The sequence below is a fragment of the Zeus faber genome (assembly GCF_960531495.2).
Source record: "Zeus faber genome assembly, chromosome: 5".
Taxonomy (NCBI): domain Eukaryota; kingdom Metazoa; phylum Chordata; class Actinopteri; order Zeiformes; family Zeidae; genus Zeus; species Zeus faber.
This window is the reverse complement of record NC_137192.1, coordinates 31073747-31095338: the sequence shown is the minus strand read 5'-3', so window position 1 is coordinate 31095338 and position 21592 is coordinate 31073747. Positions and strand designations below refer to the sequence as shown.

General features: G+C 49.1%; 1 protein-coding gene across 1 annotated transcript in view; it reads right to left on the bottom strand.

Annotated features, from left to right (window-relative positions):
- The window catches only part of rassf5 (Ras association domain family member 5), a gene marked incomplete at its 5' end in the record, with an annotated part of 30521 nt that extends 9166 nt beyond the window's left edge, over positions 1-21355 (bottom strand). Inside the window, 3 exons of the mRNA XM_080001119.1 lie at positions 5025-5149; positions 20617-21100; positions 21188-21355. Of these exons, the coding sequence (XP_079857245.1) occupies positions 5025-5149; positions 20617-21100; positions 21188-21355 (777 nt within the window). The remainder of the gene's footprint in view (positions 1-5024; positions 5150-20616; positions 21101-21187) is intronic.
- Positions 21356-21592: the final 237 nt, after the last annotated feature.

Here is a 21592-nt window from a genome sequence, read left to right as displayed (position 1 = left end):
AGGTAGTGAACCCCCCCCCCCCCCACTCATTCACATGCACACATACGCACATGCTCGACTCATGCGCGCACGACTGCACAACTTCCTCTAGAAACTTCCCCTTTTTGAAGACAACCGCTCCTTTTCCGAACAGGTAGAGAAATCCCCTGCCTCGCCTGGGAAGCAAAAACCAGGAATCCACCTGTTCTCACTCCCCCGCCCGATGAGTCTCAGGGAGCCCCCCACAGCGGGTCAGTACCTGAGCTGGATGCTTGGGCTTGCGGAAGAAGGAGGTCTTGGCGGTGAAGAAGGTGAAGTCGTCGCTCTCCTCGTCCAGGCTGCAGTACCCGCTGCTCATGCTGTTGCTGCTGGTCATCGAGGGGTTCAGCGCCGTGTTGACCGTCATCGGACGGATTGGGCAGCGCGAGCGCGCCCGGACGTTTTTTTTTTTTTTTTTTTTTTTTAAGGAGCCCCGCTTCCTTCTGGGTTCGGTGCCTCGAAAGAGAGGAGCTGATGTGCGGCTCGGCCGACGGGGTCTAGAAGCATCTAACTGTCCGTCTGCCGGTCCGGAAGCAGGCGGCGTGGCGAGGGAGGCGACGGGCGTAGCGGGTGAGACCGGCTCCGATTAGAGGCCCGGCGTGCCACCGGGGAGGCAACAGGAAATCCGAGAACCAGCGTGCAAGTGTCACTTCCTCCTGTCGTACGTCCGCAGGCGCGCGCCCCCCCGTACGCCTTTCTCCACGCGTTCGCATACGTAGGCACTTCAATATGTGCGGGCGTTTGACTTCGATCACACAGAGACCCGCACAGGCTTTGCAGGGTGGGATTGCAGCTCGGTCTCAGGTTGACCCACTACACCCGAGAGCCCCTGTCACACCCGTAAGCAAACACACAAGTGGAGCAAAACACACACACACACACACACACACACACACACACACACACACACGCTGCGCTGGTCCCAGGTTCCTGTATGATCTGATCAGCTGGTTCTGGTTTGTCCTTCCTTGGTAAAGTAAAGATACCGTCCTGCCTTCAGAACAGCAGCCCCATGGATGTTCAGATGCTTCCTCTCCCTTGTTTTTCTTGTTCTTGTTGTTGTTCTTCTTCTCCTTCTTCCCCTCTCCTTCTGCGTTGACGATGCTGCGAGGGGAACAGATGCCTCCCACTCCTCAGCTCTCTCTCTCTCTCTCTCTCTCTCTCTCTCTCTCTCTCTCTCTCTCTCTCTCTCTCTCTCTCTCTCTCTCTCTCTCTCTCTCTCTCTCTCCTTCACTCGCTCCCTTGCAGCCTTGGTCAACAGTGTGCGGTTGAGTGTGTTATCAGCCTGCGAGCTCTGTGCTGAGCCACACAAACACCCTCCCCCTTCTCCCTTTTCTCTCTCTCTCTCTCGCTCTCTCCCTCCCTCTCTCTCTCTCTCTCTCTCTATCTCTCTCTCCTCTGCAAGCTACTGCGCCCTGCAGAGCGTAGCCACTTCCTCTTACAGAGGGAGTGCGAGAGAGAGATAGAGAATATGTTTATGTATGTGTGTGTATGTGTTTGTAGTTCAATGGCGTACTTCATAGTGTTATTCTGTGTATGAGAAATTTGTATTTTAATTATTATTATTATAATTATACTTTTGACTCTCACCGATGTTCATCAGCTGTGTTCACTATTCACGTTATTGTGTATTATATTTCACAATTTTTATAGTGAAAGGCTACTAGCCTTGTTGAATTGACAGAGAGAGAGAGAGAGAGAGAGAGAGACAGCGTGTGGGAGAGGGAAGCAAGGGGTAAGGAGCTTGTAAAGGTGATGAGTGACGGAGACGCCTCCACGCAGTTTTAGATTTACACGAGTGCTCCCGATGTGCAGCGGCTACCGGAAACTAGGATAGTGAAGGCAAGATGGCCACCCTGCTGGACTCCGCTGCGATTCTTCTTAAGCCAGTTTACAGTGGAGCCTCCGTCGCCGCACAGCAGAGAGCTCATCACAAGCAGCCGGCCAGAGAAACAACCTCACGTCAATCAGATCAAGGCGGTGGATGATGATGGAGGTGCTACCCTCCAATTAGCTTCCCCATGAGTAGCACGGGGGAGGAGCTCACTATGCTTGAAGTAAGATTAACTACGTATTGTGTGATTTCCTGGAGGTTCCAGATTACATTGACCACTAAGCTCACTCTGACCCTCCGTCACCTCCATTCTGCCCCCTGACTCTGGCTCGACCCCATTATCAGTAAGCAGCCGATGTCCCTGTCGATGCTGAGATTGATCACGGCATAATCTTTCTCTGGATGTGAGTGCACCTGTGGGTGTGTACGTGCGTGTGTGTGTGTGTGTAACTGTGTGTGTAGGACGATTAAAAAGCCTCTGGGGCAGGATTAAGGTGAACCGCCGTATTGTGAAACACTGGTGGGCATTCGCAGAGGGAGAAGCCCCCCCCAGACTCTGTAGAGACAGGGCAGAGACAGATGGGAGCAGATAGAACAGAGTCCATCATGCGAGAAGGAATGTGGCATCGGATAACTCCGCAAATTATCCAAACAGCACGAGAGATTCGGCTTCGATATGCTTAAAGGACTCGCAACCCCACGCCCCGCAATTTTAACTGCATTTACCAACAGCGCACATTGAGCACGGGGGTTTCCGGGGTAGGGTGAGGCTGGCCGGGTGGGCACCCTGCCGGCTGGGTTGAGGTCCTGCCGGCCTGCCCCTGGTACCAGCTGCTGCGATCCGGCTGGGCTGCGGGGAGTGCCGCCGGGTGCTTTCCAGCGCCCTCAGGCTGCTCGCACGCACGCACACGCACACAGACACACACACACACACACACACACACACACACACACACACACACACACACACACACACACACACACACACACACACACACACACACACACACACACACACACACACACACACACGCACACACACAGGCAGACTCATCACAGGCGCACACACACACCCCCCAGGCAACTCCTACGAACACACCCTCGAATACCCTCATGATTGCAGTACATCCTTCTCCTTTTCTCCCTCATTTATTGCCGTAGCTATCACAGGTAGAGGCCACGTGCCGAATCGCTGTTTTTTTCCTGTTATCCTCCTGGACTCAATTCATAGTTTTCTGTCAATACATGCTGTCGTCTGATGTTTCTATGTTTATGTTTGGCACGTCGGGCACGGACGCGAACACGCCTCTCCGTGCGCCCCGCTAGAGAGGGGGCGGTCGGGGAGAGAGCCACGGAGAAAGTGTCCCCATTACGCACGGTTTCATTCCATACCGTTCCAAACGCACTTGTTTCATTCATAAGGAGACGTACATTAAAATATCCTACATCTAAAATAACAACACAGTGTTTTGGCGCGTGCTATAGGAAGAGCCCCCCCCCATTCGACTGACAAAATTCTGAGTTGGGTACAGCCCTATTGGTACATGTTGATTGCCTCTATGTTTATTTGAGTCACCCATGGTGATTCTCCCCCTCTTAGAGAAGTAATGATGATCACTTTGTGTTGTATGCCAAGCATGCTGACCAGCACAGGTGAAAAAAAAAAAAATTTGAAGAAGAAAATTATAGACCCCTATTTACGAGACCCTATCAGGATTTCCTGACAGATATGTCAGTGTTTGGTTGCCAATGGCCCTCTGCCAGCAATAGTCTTTAAGGAAATAGCTGGAATTCTACTTTGCTGAAGGGCTTTGTCGCAACATCGACGTCACATGAGAGTTCAAGCAAAAAACCAGAGACTCGTTATCGGTGCTGTTCAAATAAAATCCAATTCACAATCACTTCCTATCGTTATCTGTTTTGCCTCCCACGACGGATGTGTTTGCTCATACACCTCGCTTGTGTGAATGTGTGTGTGTAGGATGTATAACCTGGCAAACTAAACAGGGCCTAATCTCACCGTACTTGCCCCCTAGGCACAGCATGCTTGCCAGACCCTTATTGTAGGCTTGATTCAACATTGTTTGTGTGTGTGTGTGTGTGTGCGTGCGTGCGTGCGTGTGTGTGTGTGTGTGTGTGTTCTTAACTACAAAGCATAGGCAACTGGGTCTTGGCCAAGTGTAGCCCACAGCCTTCACTGAATGAGACACTGGCTAATGTATACAGGCATGCAGGCACACAAGATGCGGTGAAGTGATATTTTAAAGACAAATGTTACACAATTCCTGTATTTGCTGGATATGCGGCACCAAAAATAGCTCAAGTACAGTGTTGCGCGTGTGTGTATATGTGTGCAGGACAACGGTGAGGTCTTGTGTGCTACTGTGAACACCAGTGGTGTGACATGAAAATGTATTCAGCAAGCAACAGCATCTCTGTACACAAGTAGGGGAGTGACAGGCCTTGATGGCATTGAAGACCGTATCAAAAAAATCGCTACCCCTGCCCTTGTACACATGGTCCAATTTGAGAGAGAGAAAAAGAAGAATGCAATAAATTAACATGCTATATACAATGCATTATACTAACACAGCTTGTCCATAATGGAGACTCACCATCAGACACCATTGCTAAGGTGATGGACATATTTAGCAAACATTCAGCTCCTGTGATGCAGTAAATGAAGACAGCTGTGATATCTAGTCCTACTGCCGATGGAGTGAGAGAGGATGACTTGACGGTGTGTGTGTGTGTGTGTGTGTGTGTGTGTGTGTGTGTGTGTGTGTGTGTGTGTGTGTGTGTGTGTGTGTGTGTGTGTGTGTGTGTGTGTGTGTGCCGGGGGGTACAGGCCGGGGATGAGAAGGGTGCAAGGGAGGAGAAGAGGAACAGCAGAGATGCCAATTTGAGGCGGTGCATACGCCGCTCTGGGAACCTTCTGTGACCAAAAAAAAGCCAAATGAGTGAATATATGAATGAGCAAATAGGCGTGCGACAGCGCAAGAAGGGAGCGGGAGCTCAGCCCTAGGAGGAGTGCACGGGGTTACGTAACAGCAGAGATGCCTTTCGAAGGGCTGCCGAGTCAAATGTGGGATTTTCCGCACCTTTTGACACCGTGCATTCCCTTAAAAACACCATTGATTTTGATCGTTTTCGAGAGCTACCACTCACTGACCTTGTGCTGTGCAGTGACGGGGCTGTGCTCTCTGAGGGGCGGAGGCTCCCTGGGCCTCCGGTCCCTCTGGTTGCAGTCCAGTTGGATGTGGGCTTCGCACTCCAGGTGGCAGGTGTAGCTGCAGTCTGACGGGCACACGGGCAAACCAGTCATGAGAAAGAGCACAAAGGAGAATGGAAATGAACGAGCAATATTGACGGGATGTGGTCATTTCAGTAGCTCCCTGTCCCATCCTGATGTGTGATTCTACTTCTCTGTGAGGTGGGGGGTTATATTAATAACATTATTATTAATAGGTCAGTTCTGCATATTATACTTTTGGGAGAATGTTATATCATTCATAAATTAATTTATCATATTATTTTCAGACTTGATAGAATAACAAAGAGGTTACACAAAATCCCCTGTGATACAGCTCTCTAGCTCCACCTAGTGGAGCAAGGTGAAATACCTCTACTGTTGCTGGCAACCACAGCACCAAAATAGTCTGCATCCTCGGAAGTACTAAGCAGAATTTGTTTCCAAATATATTTTACCAAGAAATTGGGGTTGGGAAATCCCAGCCTTGTCTGCAGTCTGCTCTTTGATTGGCCGATCTCACATGACAAGAAAATAGATGTGTGAGGGGGTTTCATGCACAAAAAAAACAGGAACAGAAAATTTTTTTATTCTTATTTCTCTTTAGACTAAAAAACAGACATGAGCATCAAATCTGGGGATGTGCGGTGGGTCCTAGCGTAGCAGCGCTACTACACTCGAACCATCTGCTGTTGGGAAAAGAATAGATTGGCAGAGTTTCCCAGAAAATGCCAACGTAGGCTTCTGTTGTTTCCACCATGTTTCAACTGGAACCACATAAGACAGCCTTAGTGTATTTGTGCCCGAAATAGATTCTTGTGGCCGTGCTCGTGAACTGAATCTGGTTTTCCCAAAATCGTCAGCTTGCCCATGTGAACTTTAAAGGGATTAGCGGATTTCCAACCACGCGGGCATACATACACCAGAGATGACTAGATGACAGCCATGATCGGGGAATCTTCAATCCATTTGGATAAAACCAGAAATTGTGTTGAAACAAACAACTCATGAATAATAAGGAGATCAACTAAAAGTGGCGATCATTTATAGGTCTTTGCTAAAGTGGAGGAGCGTTAGTTAGACTTCCACCATGCTGTCAAGCTGTTACTTCTTAGATGATGGGCTCAGTGTGTCGCCTTGGAAGGGACGTCGCTGCTTCTCTTACACTCAGTACCAGCTTGGTAACCAAGGCAACAGGCCCTCCTTCGATGGCGAGAGCGGAGAGGGAAGCTGGTTTCTGCAGTATACGGTTTAGTAGGAGATCCGTGGAAAATGTGCTATATCTGGGTCCCGCTGGTGAAAGTACAGGGGTTTGTTAACCCCCCCTGCCCCCCAAAAAAATGAAACCATTATCTAATCTGAAATGAATCTAAAGAAAGAAATATAATAAAATAAATAAATACTGATCATTACTATGGTGGCTTTATGAAAAGATGGAGGGACTAAAGAAATCTACATTAACCAAGACTGGATGAACTCAGTCTTGGGTGAGTCTCTGGACTCACTTAGTCCAGTAACACAGGCTGGAAAGTCCAGAGAGAGAGAGAGAGAGATAGAGAGAGAGAGGGAGGGAGAAAAGAATGTCAATGCCTTGCTGGCAAGAGGGAAGGTCTAGGAAACAGGGAAGTTCAAATAGGAGAGTCCAATCAGTGGGAGACAGAGCGAGATGCAGAGAGAGAGAGAGACAGATAGAGCAAGAAAGAGAGAGACAGACACGGAGTGAGAGAGAGAGAGAGAGAGAGGGAGAGAGAGAGAGCGCGAGATAAGCCAACCCAAACAAAAACCTAAAGGAAACTCCAGGGAGGAGGAGTGGAACTCCCATCCTGTCCTGCCCTTCTACAATAAATCAGTCCATCCCAACAACCCCTCTGTGTGTAGTACACTCCTTCATCACATCAATCCCACTATCATATGACTCCAGGCGCGCATGTGTGTGTGTGTGTGTGTGTGTGTGTGTGTGTGTGCATTTAAGTTTATGTGTGTTATTTATTGAGCCTTCCCTCGATCCACCAGCTACAGTATTTTATAAAAAACGCTGAAGGTGGAAATTGAAAAATGAGGGAACACTCCCGATACGGAAGCTCGGCACTCGCCTAATCGCTGAGACACACAGGACAAATGATAATACACAACACGCACATACACAACACAAATGTACACATACACACACACACACACACACACACACAACCATACAAATGCATAGAGTTACTGTATGTATAAACACCCACTGACACAAACAAACACACAATAATTTGAGCAGCCGTGGTTGACAGACTGAAATCTCTAAAGAGGTGCACTGATAATATAGAACTCAGAGGCGTTTGCCGGTCGATATTGTTCTGTGTGCGCGAGTCGGCCGTGCAGCGGAGGGCCACTATTAAATGCTCAAACAAGCTCTGATGGGATCAGACGAGCCAAAAAAACCCAAAAGACCCCAAGCCCCCCTGCTAATCTCATCATAAGACTCCGCATAATACCCTGGGAGCACACTCAGGGTCATTAGTGACTGATAATCCCGGCGTCCCCAAGCTCTTGGTATCCCTAACCCGCTAACCCCGTTTTCCCCCCGGATTCCCGATGACCCCCTCATCCAGACGAGCAGAGCGCATAATGCTGCACATCCCTCCATTTGTCTCTCGTCTGTCTGGTGCCATACAGACATTCCGTCTGACCCGAGAAACAGGATTAATCTATATATGAGGCCCCCTCTCATGTCCCCCCGCCCACACACACACACACACACACACACACTCACTTAGTCCAGTCTTGAGTCATTCACAACAAAAACATCTCCCGATGTGCGGATGCAGAAATGAAACGATTTTCTGGCTGCTCGAGCCTCTGAGTGTGCTGAGCGGAGCGAAGGATGGGGAGAAAAGGGGAGGGAGGGAGGGAAGGAAGGAAGGAAGTAGGAAAGAGAGAGCAAGGACCAGGAGATACAAAAGAGAAATAACCCAAAGCACAATCGGCAGCAAGCAGCCATCCGCTGAGGGAATCTGATTGGCTGCTTCTGGAAAGCGGCGATCGATCCGCTCGTCAAAGGCGGTGATGGACGCTGCCTCGGTCCGGATCACAGTGGGTGTGATCGGCCCTGGTGCAGCCCGGCAGAGGCCCCTGAGACGGGAGCTGCATTTAGAAAGCTGTCCGTAACTGCCAGACCGCATTTGCTGTGGAAACCCCCCCCTACCGACAGCTCAGGTTATTATAGTGACAAAAAGGAATCTGACACAACAACATACAGTATATCTTCATATATGCTCCAGATGAGGTTCATCACGTTAGCTGTATGTTAAGGCAGAACTGCGTTCTGTTGGGGGCCAGATTGTCTACCTATTACCGGTTCAGGGGCCTGACAAATTCCACTAGGAATTTTCATTTTTGAGAATCAAATACAAAAGAAAATGCAAAAACACCATAATGATACATTTTCAAAAAAAGGGTTGAAATGAACTAATATATTTCAAGATCGTATTCTCTCAAGTATCATATTCTTAAATGCACGCTACCACTGTATAGTCATATGGTTGTTGGTCTTAAACACTACTCCTGACTAACACCCGTCTGCTTTAAAGTGCGGGCCACACTTGGCCCGAGAGCCGCCAGTTGAATAGGCCATTATCAGACAACGATTCCAGATTTTGATACAGTTCAGATCTCATTCTGTGGGACATTTCGGGCCAGGTCTCGGAAGCATTGCTAATCTAGAGTGCGAAAACTGTGTTTCGCATGATGATAATATGACACGAGCGAAAGACCAATGATGATGATATTGAATTACTACCCAGGCCTCGCTTATCACCCCGCAGAGTAGTTTTACAACCCTCTTTCTCTCTCTTTCCCAGCATCTTGTTCCTCTCTTTCCTGATCCCTTATCTTTTCCCCTCCCCGCCCCACCCGCACTGCACCAACGGCGGTTCGGTGAAAACCAGTTAGTCTGGTTTCCACTGTCTCAGATTTGGAGACAGTAACCTCCCCCGGCCCCCCCTCATCTTTCCCGTCCTCCTCCTCTGACCCGCACTGTGGAGGACAAACCGCGGCCAGTCTGCCATGACGCTCCAGCGTCCTGTCGGCACAACACACACCAAAGGCTCAAGACATGAAGCCCTGCTGTCAGGAAAAAGAGACGAGTGTTTGTGGATAAACTTAATTACACATCGTCTTTTAATAGTGAGTGTGTCTACTTCATTGCATTTGTTGTTAACTTCAAACATAACTCCTCCAGTGAACCCTGTTAATTCTATGAAGTCGTTTTTTTTGCTTTTTTTTTTTCAAGTCAAAAGATTATCTTAAAGGCAAAAATACCATAAAGAAAACAACAGAGGGGGATTTCTGCTGCTCTCCAGAAGGGAAGTCCAGCTACTTCTCCATTTGACGTAACAATCACGGAAACACCAAACGGGTGGGGAGTAGGTGAGACTCCTTCCACTGCCAACGTCAGTGTCCATCACCGCGATATTATGTCATCTATTTCATCTCCGTCCTCGCTCTCCTCCTCTCCCTTGTGGTCGCGCGAGCTGCTCATCCGCAGCTCTATGGCAGCGGGTCCCGCCTCGCTAACCTTGAGAGTCCCTCTGGGTCACTAGATCACTGCCGCAGTCCCTCCGCCTGCGCATCACCCCACCCCACTATGCCGCCGTACCCCACCCCACCCAGCACAGTACGGTCCAGATGATACGCAAGGCGTGGCGCTCGCGTCGCCAGAGCCGGGAGCGTGCCTCGCTATTTAAAACCAGTAGACGATAAAACGTTACATAGCCTTCATTTCAGTGCTTTTATACATATTTATTCTTGTCCCTATTCATGCATCTAGTAAGTTTCCATATTGTTTTTTGTAAATAATATTTCTTTGTCTGTTAAGCTGTAGGTTAAGCGGTTGCCCTGCCCTGTCTTTCAACCCAATCATACAAACTTTCACTTTTAACTTCATTGAATTTCCCAAACTTGATGCTTTAATTTTGAGCAACCATAACTGCGTTGTCATAAGCATTGTGCAACTTGTGTGTGTGTGTGTGTGTGTGTGTGTGTCTGTGTGGGGGGGGGGGCTGACAGTCATAGTAGTACATGAACTTGACTTTAAACGTTTGTCAGAGCAACCCCACACGGACGCACGTGGAATAACAACCTTATGAACCGAGTCATAGTCAAGTCAACACGTCTTAAATCTGATCTGGCCACGCTCACGCCTACTCGTACAGTTATGACGAAGGAGACGGTGTATGAGTCACGTCTTTCAATTTGTTGCACAAATGCATGTACTTATTATAAGCCCTTTAACCCTAACACATCAAACCAGCAAGGGAAGGACCAACGTTTCGTTTTGGCGTCGTGGAAGAGCCTCCCGTGTCTAATGTGCAGCTCAGGGCTCGCGAGATGATCGGTTGATGAATGTCAATGAATCCTTGAATGTCTTTGAGGTTGGTCCTTAAGCTGAGCCGGAGTGACTCTGCGTTGGGGTTTTGGCAGTGAAACATCCTGGCTACATCTCCAGTAATAACCAGAGACTATCCTACACCATGGACGGAAGTTTTCACGTTACTCACTTCAACTATCTCTTGGCCGTGCTACACGAGCGCGACCAGCAGGTGGAGGATCTTGGAGATTTAGAAATAAAGCAACAGTAACCAAGGCATAACGATCATACCGCAGCATTCAATCAGAAAAAAAATACTAGATGGATGGATTCAACCTGGATAATAACATGCTCTACACAGATAGAAGATACAGTTTAAGGGGACCTGAGGTGTCTGCTGTGCCTTGGATAAGTCTTATGGGATCAAGGGATCAGGGAGCTATTTAGTAGGAAGCGACATCTAAAAATATCCCGCAAGTGGCCCCAGTGGCACGAGCTCCCTGAGTCACGTTCGGTCAGTCTCATCAGGCCTGAGCAGTCAGTCAGGCAAGGGCCACACACACACACACACACACACACACACACGCACACACACACACACACACACACACACACACACACACACACACACACACACACACACACACACACACACACACACAGACACAGACACAGACACACACACACACACACACACACCAAAACAAGACAACAGTGACATGCAGACACAGTACCTGTACTCACACAGATACAATAACATAAACACAAACATACACAATGGGTTTCTGCAGGTTTCAACAAGTTCAATTTAAGACTTTTTAAGAGCATTATGAATGCAATTTAAGACCTATTTCACGTCCATACCGGCAAAAACGTACAAAATATATGAAGGAAAATCAGAGTCCCAGAAATACCTGCAAAGTAAATTAATGTATTCACATTCAACATGACTATTACAACTCTTGCCAACACAGAACTGTGTGTACGCAAGAGCCTGCAAACCTGTCTGCGTCTCTGGCCAGACATTCAGAAATCTCTTGGATGGGTTTTCCTTTTGCCTAGTTTGCATTGGTGGGAAGGAGAGGACTCCTCGCTTCTGCTCTCAAGGAACAGGAAGGCCTAGCCTGGGAACCAGACGAATCTGTGAGCTCATGTTTCATTTGCTCTGCAGAATACGTCTGGCCACCTTCCCTTTCAAACATATTTACACCCAACCGAGGCAGCAAGACGTTAGCAGCAAATTCTTTAAGTCCTGGAAGTTGTGAGGTGAGGCCCCCGTGGATCAGACTTGTTGTTCCAGCACATCCCACAGATGCTCAATCGGATCGGACCCGAACCCCGACCATCCACATGACGTAGAAGAAAGCGTGTTTCATCAGACCAGGCCACCTTCTTTCATTGCTCCATGGTCCAGTTCTGACGCTCACGTGTCCATTGTAGGAGCTTTCAGTGGTGGACAGGGGTCAGCATGGACACTCTGACCGGTCTGCAGCTACACAACCCCATGCGCAGCAAGCTGTGATGCGCTGTGTGTTCTGACACCTTTCTATCATAGCAGCAGTCACTTTTTTTTACCAATTTGTGCTACAGTAGCTCTTCTGTGGGATCGAACCAGACGGCTAGACTTCACTCCCCACGAGCAGCAATGAACCCATGGGCGCCCATGACTCCGCCACCGGTTCACCCATTTTGGTAGCTACTAACCACTGCATACCAGGAACACCCCACAAGACCTGCGGTTTTGGAGATGCTCTGACCCAGTCGTCTAGCATCACAATGTGCTCCTTGTCAAGGTGGCTCAGCTCCTTACGCTTGCCCATCTTTCCTGCATCCAACAAATCAACTTCAAGAACTGACTGTTCACTTGCTGCCTGATATATCCCACCCCTTGACAGATGCCATTGGAACCAGGTGATCAATGTTATTGACTTCCCCTTTTACCGGATTTAATGTTGTGGCTGATTGATGTATTTTCTCTAAAAAGCTTTTGTTACAGTGTGATCAATGCAACTTGCAAACCCAAAACACGTTTAAAAACTAGACGGAAATGATTGCAACTTTATAAAAGTAACATTTATAAATAAGTAAATAAATATAAATAAACAAATAAATAAATAAACAAACAAACAAATAAATAAATATATAGATAAATAAATAAAGGTAATCTTAAAATCATAATAAAATTGAGACCTGTCAAAATAAGATTATTGGATTTTAGACTTTTTAAGACTTTTTAAGGACTGGCGGAAACCCCGCCACACACACACACACACACACACACACACACACACACACACACACACACACACACACACACACACACACACACACACACACACACACACACACACACACACACACACACTGAATCAAACACAAACAGTTTCTTTGGAGCTGAAGCAACATTTTTATCAACCTCTCTGCATCAGACTGTGAACGATTCAATAATTCTGCAGTCCACAGCCATTTTCCAGCCAGACTGCAATATGTGCTTATGTTACATTCTGTATTCGTCCCCCAACTGAACAGCATTAGGCTGCCTGGTCTTTGAAGAGAACACAGGGGGAAAATCAATGCGTTATCCAGAAGCTTGTGGTTTACTGTCCACTCACTCCTGACATAGATATGAAAATCAATAGCAAAATCTGCTCACATAAAACATCCTCCTCGGATTAAAACATGGAATTTAGGCTTTGTGTTTACGTGTGTGTTCTTATATTAGTGTGATGTTTGTTTGAAACCAGTAAAAATGGTTTGATCTGAGTGCTTTCAATGGCCCTGTTTACTAGAGTATTCTGACATTTACAATCATCTATAGCCTCTGTCCTCCGTCACACACACACACAGACACACAGACACACACACACACACCAAATACATACAAAAGAGCAGGTGATAGATCAGTTGATGGACAGGGGAGACAGACAAAGAGTGACAGGGCCTGTGGGCATTAGAGTTCACAGATAAATGGACAAACGCACACAATACCCAAATAATTTGGCCCACAGCGGCCTGTGCAGCCTTGAATCAACACAAGGCAACAGCAGGCTCTGCTCATCACATTCTGCTGCGAAACAACATCCAAACCCTACAGCTCAAAAAATCCTGTCTCTCTTCTTTCTTTCTTTCTTTCTTTCATCTATTTACTTTCCAATGCCCTCTTTACTATTCTCACATACCAGTCTCTCCTCCTCCTCTCCTCTCCCCTCCCCTCCCCTCTTCTCCTCTCCTCTCTTCTCCTCTCCTTTCCTCTCCCCTCCCCTCCTCTCCTCTCCTTTCCCCTCCCCTCCTCTCCTCTCCTCTCATCTCCATACCTGAGGTGGTGAGCAAGGATCCATTGGAGGACGTTCGGCGGAGGATGCGAAGGCCGTCACTCCAGGAGCGAGACTTGGGCAGCCTCTTCAGCAGCCGTCCCAGCCGCCGGGACACGTGCCCAAAACAGGCGCTCCCCACGACCCCGTCTTCCCCTTCCGATTCCCCCCTGACCTCCTCCAGATGCAGGGACACCTGGTTGAAAAACGATGCCCCCACCCCCACCCCCTCGCCAGCCGCTACCTCCCCCTTCGAGACCCCCGGAATGAGGGGTGCTATCTGTGCCGGAGACAGGGCACGGTGGCACCACCCGGCGGGCACCGTCCTGTGAGCGTAGCCCTCACTGGCCCTCCTGTCCTTGGCTCGGCCGCCCCGGTCCCTCTGTGGGCTGCCCCAGCGCCACCCCCCCCAGTGCCCCCCTCTGCCATCCCAGCGCAGCCACTCTGCCACCGGTGCCACGCTCCGAACAAACAGCCCCCGCTCCTCTCGCTCTGCCACCCCTCCACCTGTACTCCTCACTCGCTGCCTCACCCTCGACTCCCAGGTCACCTTGCTTCCTCAAACACGCCCGGCCTCGTTCACACCTTGGTCTGTCCACATAAAGCCTGAGGCTCAATAAACCCCTGTGCTGCTGACTGTCCTCCCTGTGGTTCTGCCGCTCACTTGATCTGTCTGCATCTGTTGGCGTTCTGGCATCCTCTAGCCCGGTCTCCCCCTCTCGCTCTCTCTTTCTCCTCTCTCCCTGTCTCTACTGCAGCACCCACACACTCTGCGGTAACAAACAGCCGGCTTAAAGAGACAGAGACCCCCGCATCCCACTCGCATCACACAGGCATTTCTGTGCACGTCTCTCCCATTTTCCAAGACCGGCAGCCTCTCTCTTCCCTGCCCTTTTGCACTGTGCTCACTAATGATGATGCTCCGAGAACCCCAGGACGACTGAGCGGGGAAGCGTCACCGACCACTGCAGTGTCTTCCAAAATTACTCTGCCTCCCTCTCCCTCACTCGATGTGAAACTCGCATCCGATCGAAGGAAAGTGATTCATCCATAGCTTGAAGACGGTGAGAAAACGTATTAGTTTAGGGAACGGAGAAAACGTATTAGTAAAGGAAGCGCATCACACTGGCCACGAGTATTTGTGCGCCGGTGCGCGTGTGTGTGCGGAGGTGTCGCGATGATGCAAAGTCCGTTCGTTGTTAATACTCAAGCGTGGAAGGGAGAGCGCTGCTGGGAGCTCTTGTGCCCTACTTCTGAAACCCGAGAATTTGGAGGCACGGGATGTACCTTATAAATCACAAGCACGCCCATTCACACGCTCATCCACATACATAAACCAACGAACACACACACACACACACACACACACACACACACACACATACACCCACACACACAACGGCATGACATAAGTGCATGCAACACGGTGAGAGGGGTGCTGATGATGCATTGACGTCGTGCCATCAGATATAGTTCCTTCTACCTCTGCAGCATTTTCGCGTGCGTGCGCTTCATTATTTGTGTAACCCACAATAATCGAAGCCTTGACAACCAGCGGCATTGTTCTCAACCTCTTTCTCCTGTCCTTTCCACCCAAACCCACCCTCTGCCTCCACGGTCCTGGTGTTTCTATCCACCAAGGGCGACCTAAATATAGCCTGAGTGAAGTCCCCGCTGTTCCGCCACACACACAGTGCGGCTCTGCCCTCGGTGGGGGGCGCAGAAACACTGTCAAGGTCGCTTTGTTTAACCGTAGCCATCGTCTGCCCTAACCGTCGACCCTCCCCGTCACTAAATGCTTCTCAGTGTTTGTTCAAGTTTAATCACAGTTGTGTAGCGGCCAAGGTCTCTGCCAGGCAATCAGTCGTTTTTACTTTCTCAATGATATTTAATAACCTCACAGAAGATTCCTCCTCTTATTTTTTGGGGAAAACGTGAAACATTTGCAATTGCTGTTTTTCCTATGTTTACTCTGAGAGCCATTTTGATGAATTGATACACCTTTCCCGCTGTACTACATTTATATTCTATTCTATTATACTCATCGGCATAGGATGTAGACTCTGGAAACAATATCTTAGATTTAATGGAGCTGCTGCTACATTCCCTCCAGCTCTGGCAGTGCGGTAGTGGTGGGATACAGGAACCAGGAGGTTATGAGCCATGCAAAACAGGTCCCCCCATCCGTTCTCTCCTCCCAGAGAATGGAGCGTGAATGGGGCTTTGAGACGACCACTGTGAAGACAAGGCCTGCTCTGTGTAGAATGGGGAGGGGGGGGATAAGACCAGAGGTGGAATCAGGCAACAGGGAAGGGGTGTGTATTTTATTTTTTTTGTCTCAAGGGTGGGGACGAAGGATACATGGTTCAACGAAATAGGAGAGAGAGTGAGAGAGACAGAGAGAGACAGAGAGAGAGAGAAATAGAGAGAGAGAGCCAAAAAGGGCTAAACTAATGGGGTGGCAGGGACAAGCCATAGAAATATGCAGCGTGAGCGTCTGTGTGCGCGGGTCCTTCTGGCAGGCATGTGTCAGTTTAGGTATCCCTCTCCTGTCTCCAAGGACAGAGGGAACAGGGACTTTGTTTTGCTGTATTGGAATGTAAGAAGAGAGTTCTTCATTTCTCAATGTTCAGCACTTACATGAACGGTGCCTTTGTCTGTAACAAAACTGAAAATTGATAGCAGCAAATGACGGCTGGATGAACAACAATCCATCGAGTCGGTTGCTGGTTGTGAAATCACGGCTTTAAGAGTAGAAACAACTGGACATTCACCTCAAGGCTCCGACACTTGGATGAGCGAATGCTGGTGGCTCACTTGTATGACACAGCCAATGAGGTAAACACTGAGTAACAGGGGTCGGTAATGAAAAAAACCCACATTGTAAATCAACACAAAGCATAGGTAGATAGAAAACCAACGTTGGGCCAACGTAAATTTTTTTTCGTTGGCCCAAAGCTCGGGCACAACATTGGGCCAAGAAAACATTGCCCAGTGGGCCAACGTGGACATGCCTGTTAAGACAATCAATACATTGGCCTATGGTTGCCATTTTTGTTGTGCAGATCATATATGCGTTGGCCCTACATAATAACAAGATGCTTTTTATAAATGAAATCATTACAACTGTGATATACTATACTATTATATTCTATAATATAAACATAAATAGCTTCTTAATATAAATAACATTGTTGAGGCTTTTAGGTAACCTTGCAAACGGTATGCCCCACTGACGCAGTGTGAAATGTACTACACATGGAAATGTGTAGGACTTTACATTACAAAGCAGATGACAGGGGGGTCATCAATAGGGCTCTATAGGTTCTACCCAGTCAGAAATCTTTTATAAGTGTCTATGAGCAAGGCACATTTCGGGTTTTGGAGCGAAGCAGCGAAATTCCCTGAACGTTTTAATTAAATATTAATCTCATCTCTAATTCTGTCTGCCAGTCTGCAATCCTAACCGTTTCGGCTCAAGAGACTCAAGAGTAATCCCACTGCGGGAGACACCCAGGGCCAGGATTACATAATGCCACGCCCTGCTTCCCTCCGTCTATGGCCAGTGGAACAACACCTCCAGTCGGCTAGCAGGAGCGACAGGCGATGTGGAAGAGAGAGACTGTCAAATGGAAAAAGGGATAGAGAACGGACACTGAATGAAACAAGTGATGGTTCGGACGGTAGAGGATCAGAGATGGAGGGTGAAGAGGAAAAAGGCGTGGAGGCAGAGGAGGAGCGGGATCCTCAAATGAGCCAGATTAGTGTCAGTGAGACAGACATAAGGAGCTCGAAAAGACGTCTGGCCTGTCACACTCATTAGACATGTCGTCATATGTCTTATCATGTTATGCCCCATTAAAGCTGGTGCCACATATGGTCCTGGCTGTGTTTGTGATTGTATGTGTGTGTGTGTGTGTGTGTGTGTGTGTGTGTGTGTGTGTGTGTGTGTGTGGGGTGGGCGATTATGTCATCGAGAAACCGGAGATGAAACTCCCGGCTATCTCCTTCGGGGAAAGAGAAAGAAAAGAAGAGAAGCGTAGCCCAGACAGAAATAATAATAAAAACATTTTGAGGCAGCAGAGCGCCGGGCTCACCATACTCCACATCACAAGATGGCCTGGAACCGCTCCTCCGTCCCAGGGGGCAAAGCCACATAAGTTCCTTCTATAGAGTACGAGCACTACAATGCCAACAAAGACACAGACGGGTGGCGATGAATTAGAGACGGGGAGAATGAGAAGGGATTGAATCAAGAGAATGAGAGAGAATGGCAGTTGTTTATGGTTGTGAAGCCTCCGTCTCCCGCTCCCTGTCATTTGCTGGGTGTAGCTGCATCGGCGGAGGGAGGTTACCGGGAGTACGCGTGTGTTTTTGCTTTTTTTTTTGCGTGCGCACATGTGTGTGCGTGCGCGTTGTTTTCCGATGCTATTTCGGCAGTCGTGTTGCGCTTTCTCTCCCCACATCATACCCTGAACCTCATGCAGCGCTGGTGGTCATTATAATGCCTCGCTGACCCCCACTAAATGTAGCGTGCACTGCCCTCGGCGCTGGAGTTTTCCCCAGAAAAAGAAATGGGTGAAAAGGAAGCTCTATTTTTAGAAGGAGACTGCTGACTATCGAGCTAAATTCAACAGGAACTAATTAACTTGATCCAGAGAGAAAATAACCCACATAAAGTGGGCAAGAGATTGTAAAGAAGCCCTGATTGGTAATATTGTGTGGTAATTGGTAATACACGTGTGTGTGTGTGTGTGTGTGTGTGTGTGTTTTTTTGTTTTGTTTACAGTTTGTGTGTGTGTGAGTAGCAGTCCAGTAATCTCTGCTCTCGCTCCACTGGCTCTTGCTGATACCACACTAAATCAGACAGCTCTGCAGTACCGGGCCGCCCCCCTCTTTCTCTTTCTCTTTCTCTCTCTTCCCCTGTCCCTCGCTCCAGCATGCCTCTTATTCAAGCTCTGTCTCCTCATTCCTCTCATCTTCCCACTACCTCTCCTATTTCCACTCTTTTGTTGCTCTGACCACTTATCACACTTTCCTGCTCTCTTTCCATTTCCCCGCCAGTTTGTCTCAATTCCTGTTCCTTTTCAAATTGGCCTCGGCCCCTTTCCTTACCGTTAACCCTTGCTTCCTTTATCTCAGGGGGCTCCGTAGTCGCAGTCCACCCATGACAGAGTGTTGATGACACACTGCCAGCTCAGCAGCCACACACACAAACTCATACGCACGCGCACACACACACAAACTGTACAAAACACACAAACTGTACACACACAAACTGTGCAAAACACACACACAAACTGCACAAAACACACACACAGACACAAACTGTACAAAACATACACACACACACACACACACACACACACGAGGGGTGCAAGAAAATATTCATAAACTTGAGAATTGTGCTTCATTGTTTTTATGATTCTCAAACTATGGACTACAAAGTTAGGAAAGCTGTAGTTTGTATTCAATATCCTGTCGTCACACCGTTTATGCAATTGTTCTGTATCTTAATCTATAATGACGTGTGTGAGTGTGAGTGTGTGCGTGCGTGCGTGTACGTATGTGTGCATCAGAGCCAGAAAAATCAGTGCTAGGTTAAATGTCTCTCTGCCAGAGAGGTGCAGGTGGGGTTATGTCACCACAGTATCAGTAGAATAAATACATGGAAAAGCACAAAAGCATATCAGAAAAAAGGGCCATGGGTCCTGAAAAATCATCCTGTGAAACATGTCAATGACGTTAAATATTTGGCATGCTGCTTATTTCCGCATATATACAGTATCAACAAACACTATTTGCATCCTAAAATCCATGACAACATGAATTCCCAGGTGTGGCCTACCATGTAACTGTTAATAAAAACTGGCACTGCGGTTCTGAAATCCAGAAACTGAAAAATCACCGTCAAGTGGAACGGACTTTATCTCTCTGTGCAGAGCTTCTAGGCTGCAAATCACAGTGTGACACTTTGGGCTCAAGGAGACTGGGACAACAAGATAATGGGGTTTGCACTGGACCGGAGTCTTTTGGCTGCTTACCCCAAAAAAATGTAACGTTTGGCAATGTGCACACTCAGTTGCACTGCTCTCTCTCAGTTTCTCTCTCCCTCTGACACACAGTTGTAAACCATACGCGGTGAAGTCAGAAATGAACAGCGTCTGTACCCTTCAGAAAGCAAGGCGTGCAATTGGAATTTGTAATTACCACCTTGGATGGATCCCGTGAGTTGTACTGTATTTGTTTTTTAGTTATTGTTTTTACATGTTTTGCAACTCTTTATTGATGCAGCACGGAAAAGAGACGCTGAATCCCAAAGGTGTTTCAAACTCAAACTCCATCTGGTTAAATAAAGTTCAATAAAATAAAAAATGCACTTAACAGAACCAGTCCCAAAAAAAAAAAAAGCCTTCCAAAAAACTGTTTTTGTAGGCATGAATACAAAGGCATGTTTCATGGGGGGGACAAATCCAGTAAACTACTCCTCCAAACCAACCCCAACAAAGACCCACTGTCCTCCAAACCAGTGGATCTCCATGGTGGGACCCCCCCAGGGGGTCCCCCAAGAGGTCCCAGGGGGTCCGCAGAAAAATGATTGCTCGTCCAGCTTCACCGTTATTTAATTTTTCCGAGACGTAAGAGAATGCACATTAATGACTGTTTGGTCCAGTAAAGACGGGGATGGGCGTCTGGTGTAAATCATATGCAAATAACGATACAACACAAATGTTCTTCGATCGGGGTCCAGGCAGAGACAGAACCTTGTGGGGTCCGTTGCCCGGTGCTTATCAAACTGACGACAGCTGACGCGAAAGACACTTCACGGCGTTTATATCCGAATACTTACTTTGACACTTGAGAGCCTGCGCGGTGATCCGCCGGCTGCAGGCGTCGCACCAGTCGTGCGTGAGGCTCCTAGAGTCGAACCTGTGACCTTCCCCCGTCTCGGTCCTCACACGGGGGTCCTCCTCGCCCGCCTCCCGGGGGAAGATGGACCAGGCCTCCCGGCGCTGAGGCTCCGCGCGCGCCAGCCGCACCACCCCGGTCCTGCCCTGCGTGAGCCGCTCCAAGGGCGGCCCGTCCGCCCCGCCGTCCGGTGACCTTCTGCTCCTGGAGCCGGTGTGTCCGTTAACCGCCGCGCCTGGCATGACACGGACCGCCGCCGTCCTCTTGACGCAGCTCCCCTTGCGACAACCCGGGTTCTGGTTGGAGTCACGGCGGGCGCTCCCACTGCAGCCGCCCGTCACACCGGGTTGACTCCCAGGGCAGCGTCTGCCGCAGCCCGTGCCCTCCTCCTCCTCCTCCGTGCCCGGGTCCGAGCGACGTGGCGCCTCGGCGGGCAGCGGCAGCGGCAGCGGCAGCGGCAGCGGCAGCCGTCCCCCGGCCGCCGCCGCCGCCGCCGCCGGGAGGAGAGGCGCCGGTTTCCCGGGCTCCGCCGAGCCGCGCTCCTCCGTGCCGGGGCTCCTCGCGAACATCACCACCCGCTCCAGGGAGGTCTTCCTCGGCAGCGGGGGCTTCTTCCTCCCGCCGGCCAGCTTGTACCCCAGCAGCTGCGGCTCCTGCCCCACCACGCTCGCGGACGCCATTATTACCGCGTTATGAGGGCGCGCGCGGAGGCGGCTGCGCTCGTGCCGCGAATGTAAACCAAAGTCACGCCGGAGCCGAGCGCGTGTGGTGGTGACGTCACGGGCCGACGGCAGCGTTTCAGCGTGACCCCCCCCCCCCCCGCGAACTTTTTGGAGAAAAACGCCTTATTTAATATCACCGTCCACGTGCTGTTCCCGTCGCTGGTGGCGGGGTCCGCCACCCCGGCAAAGACCGAG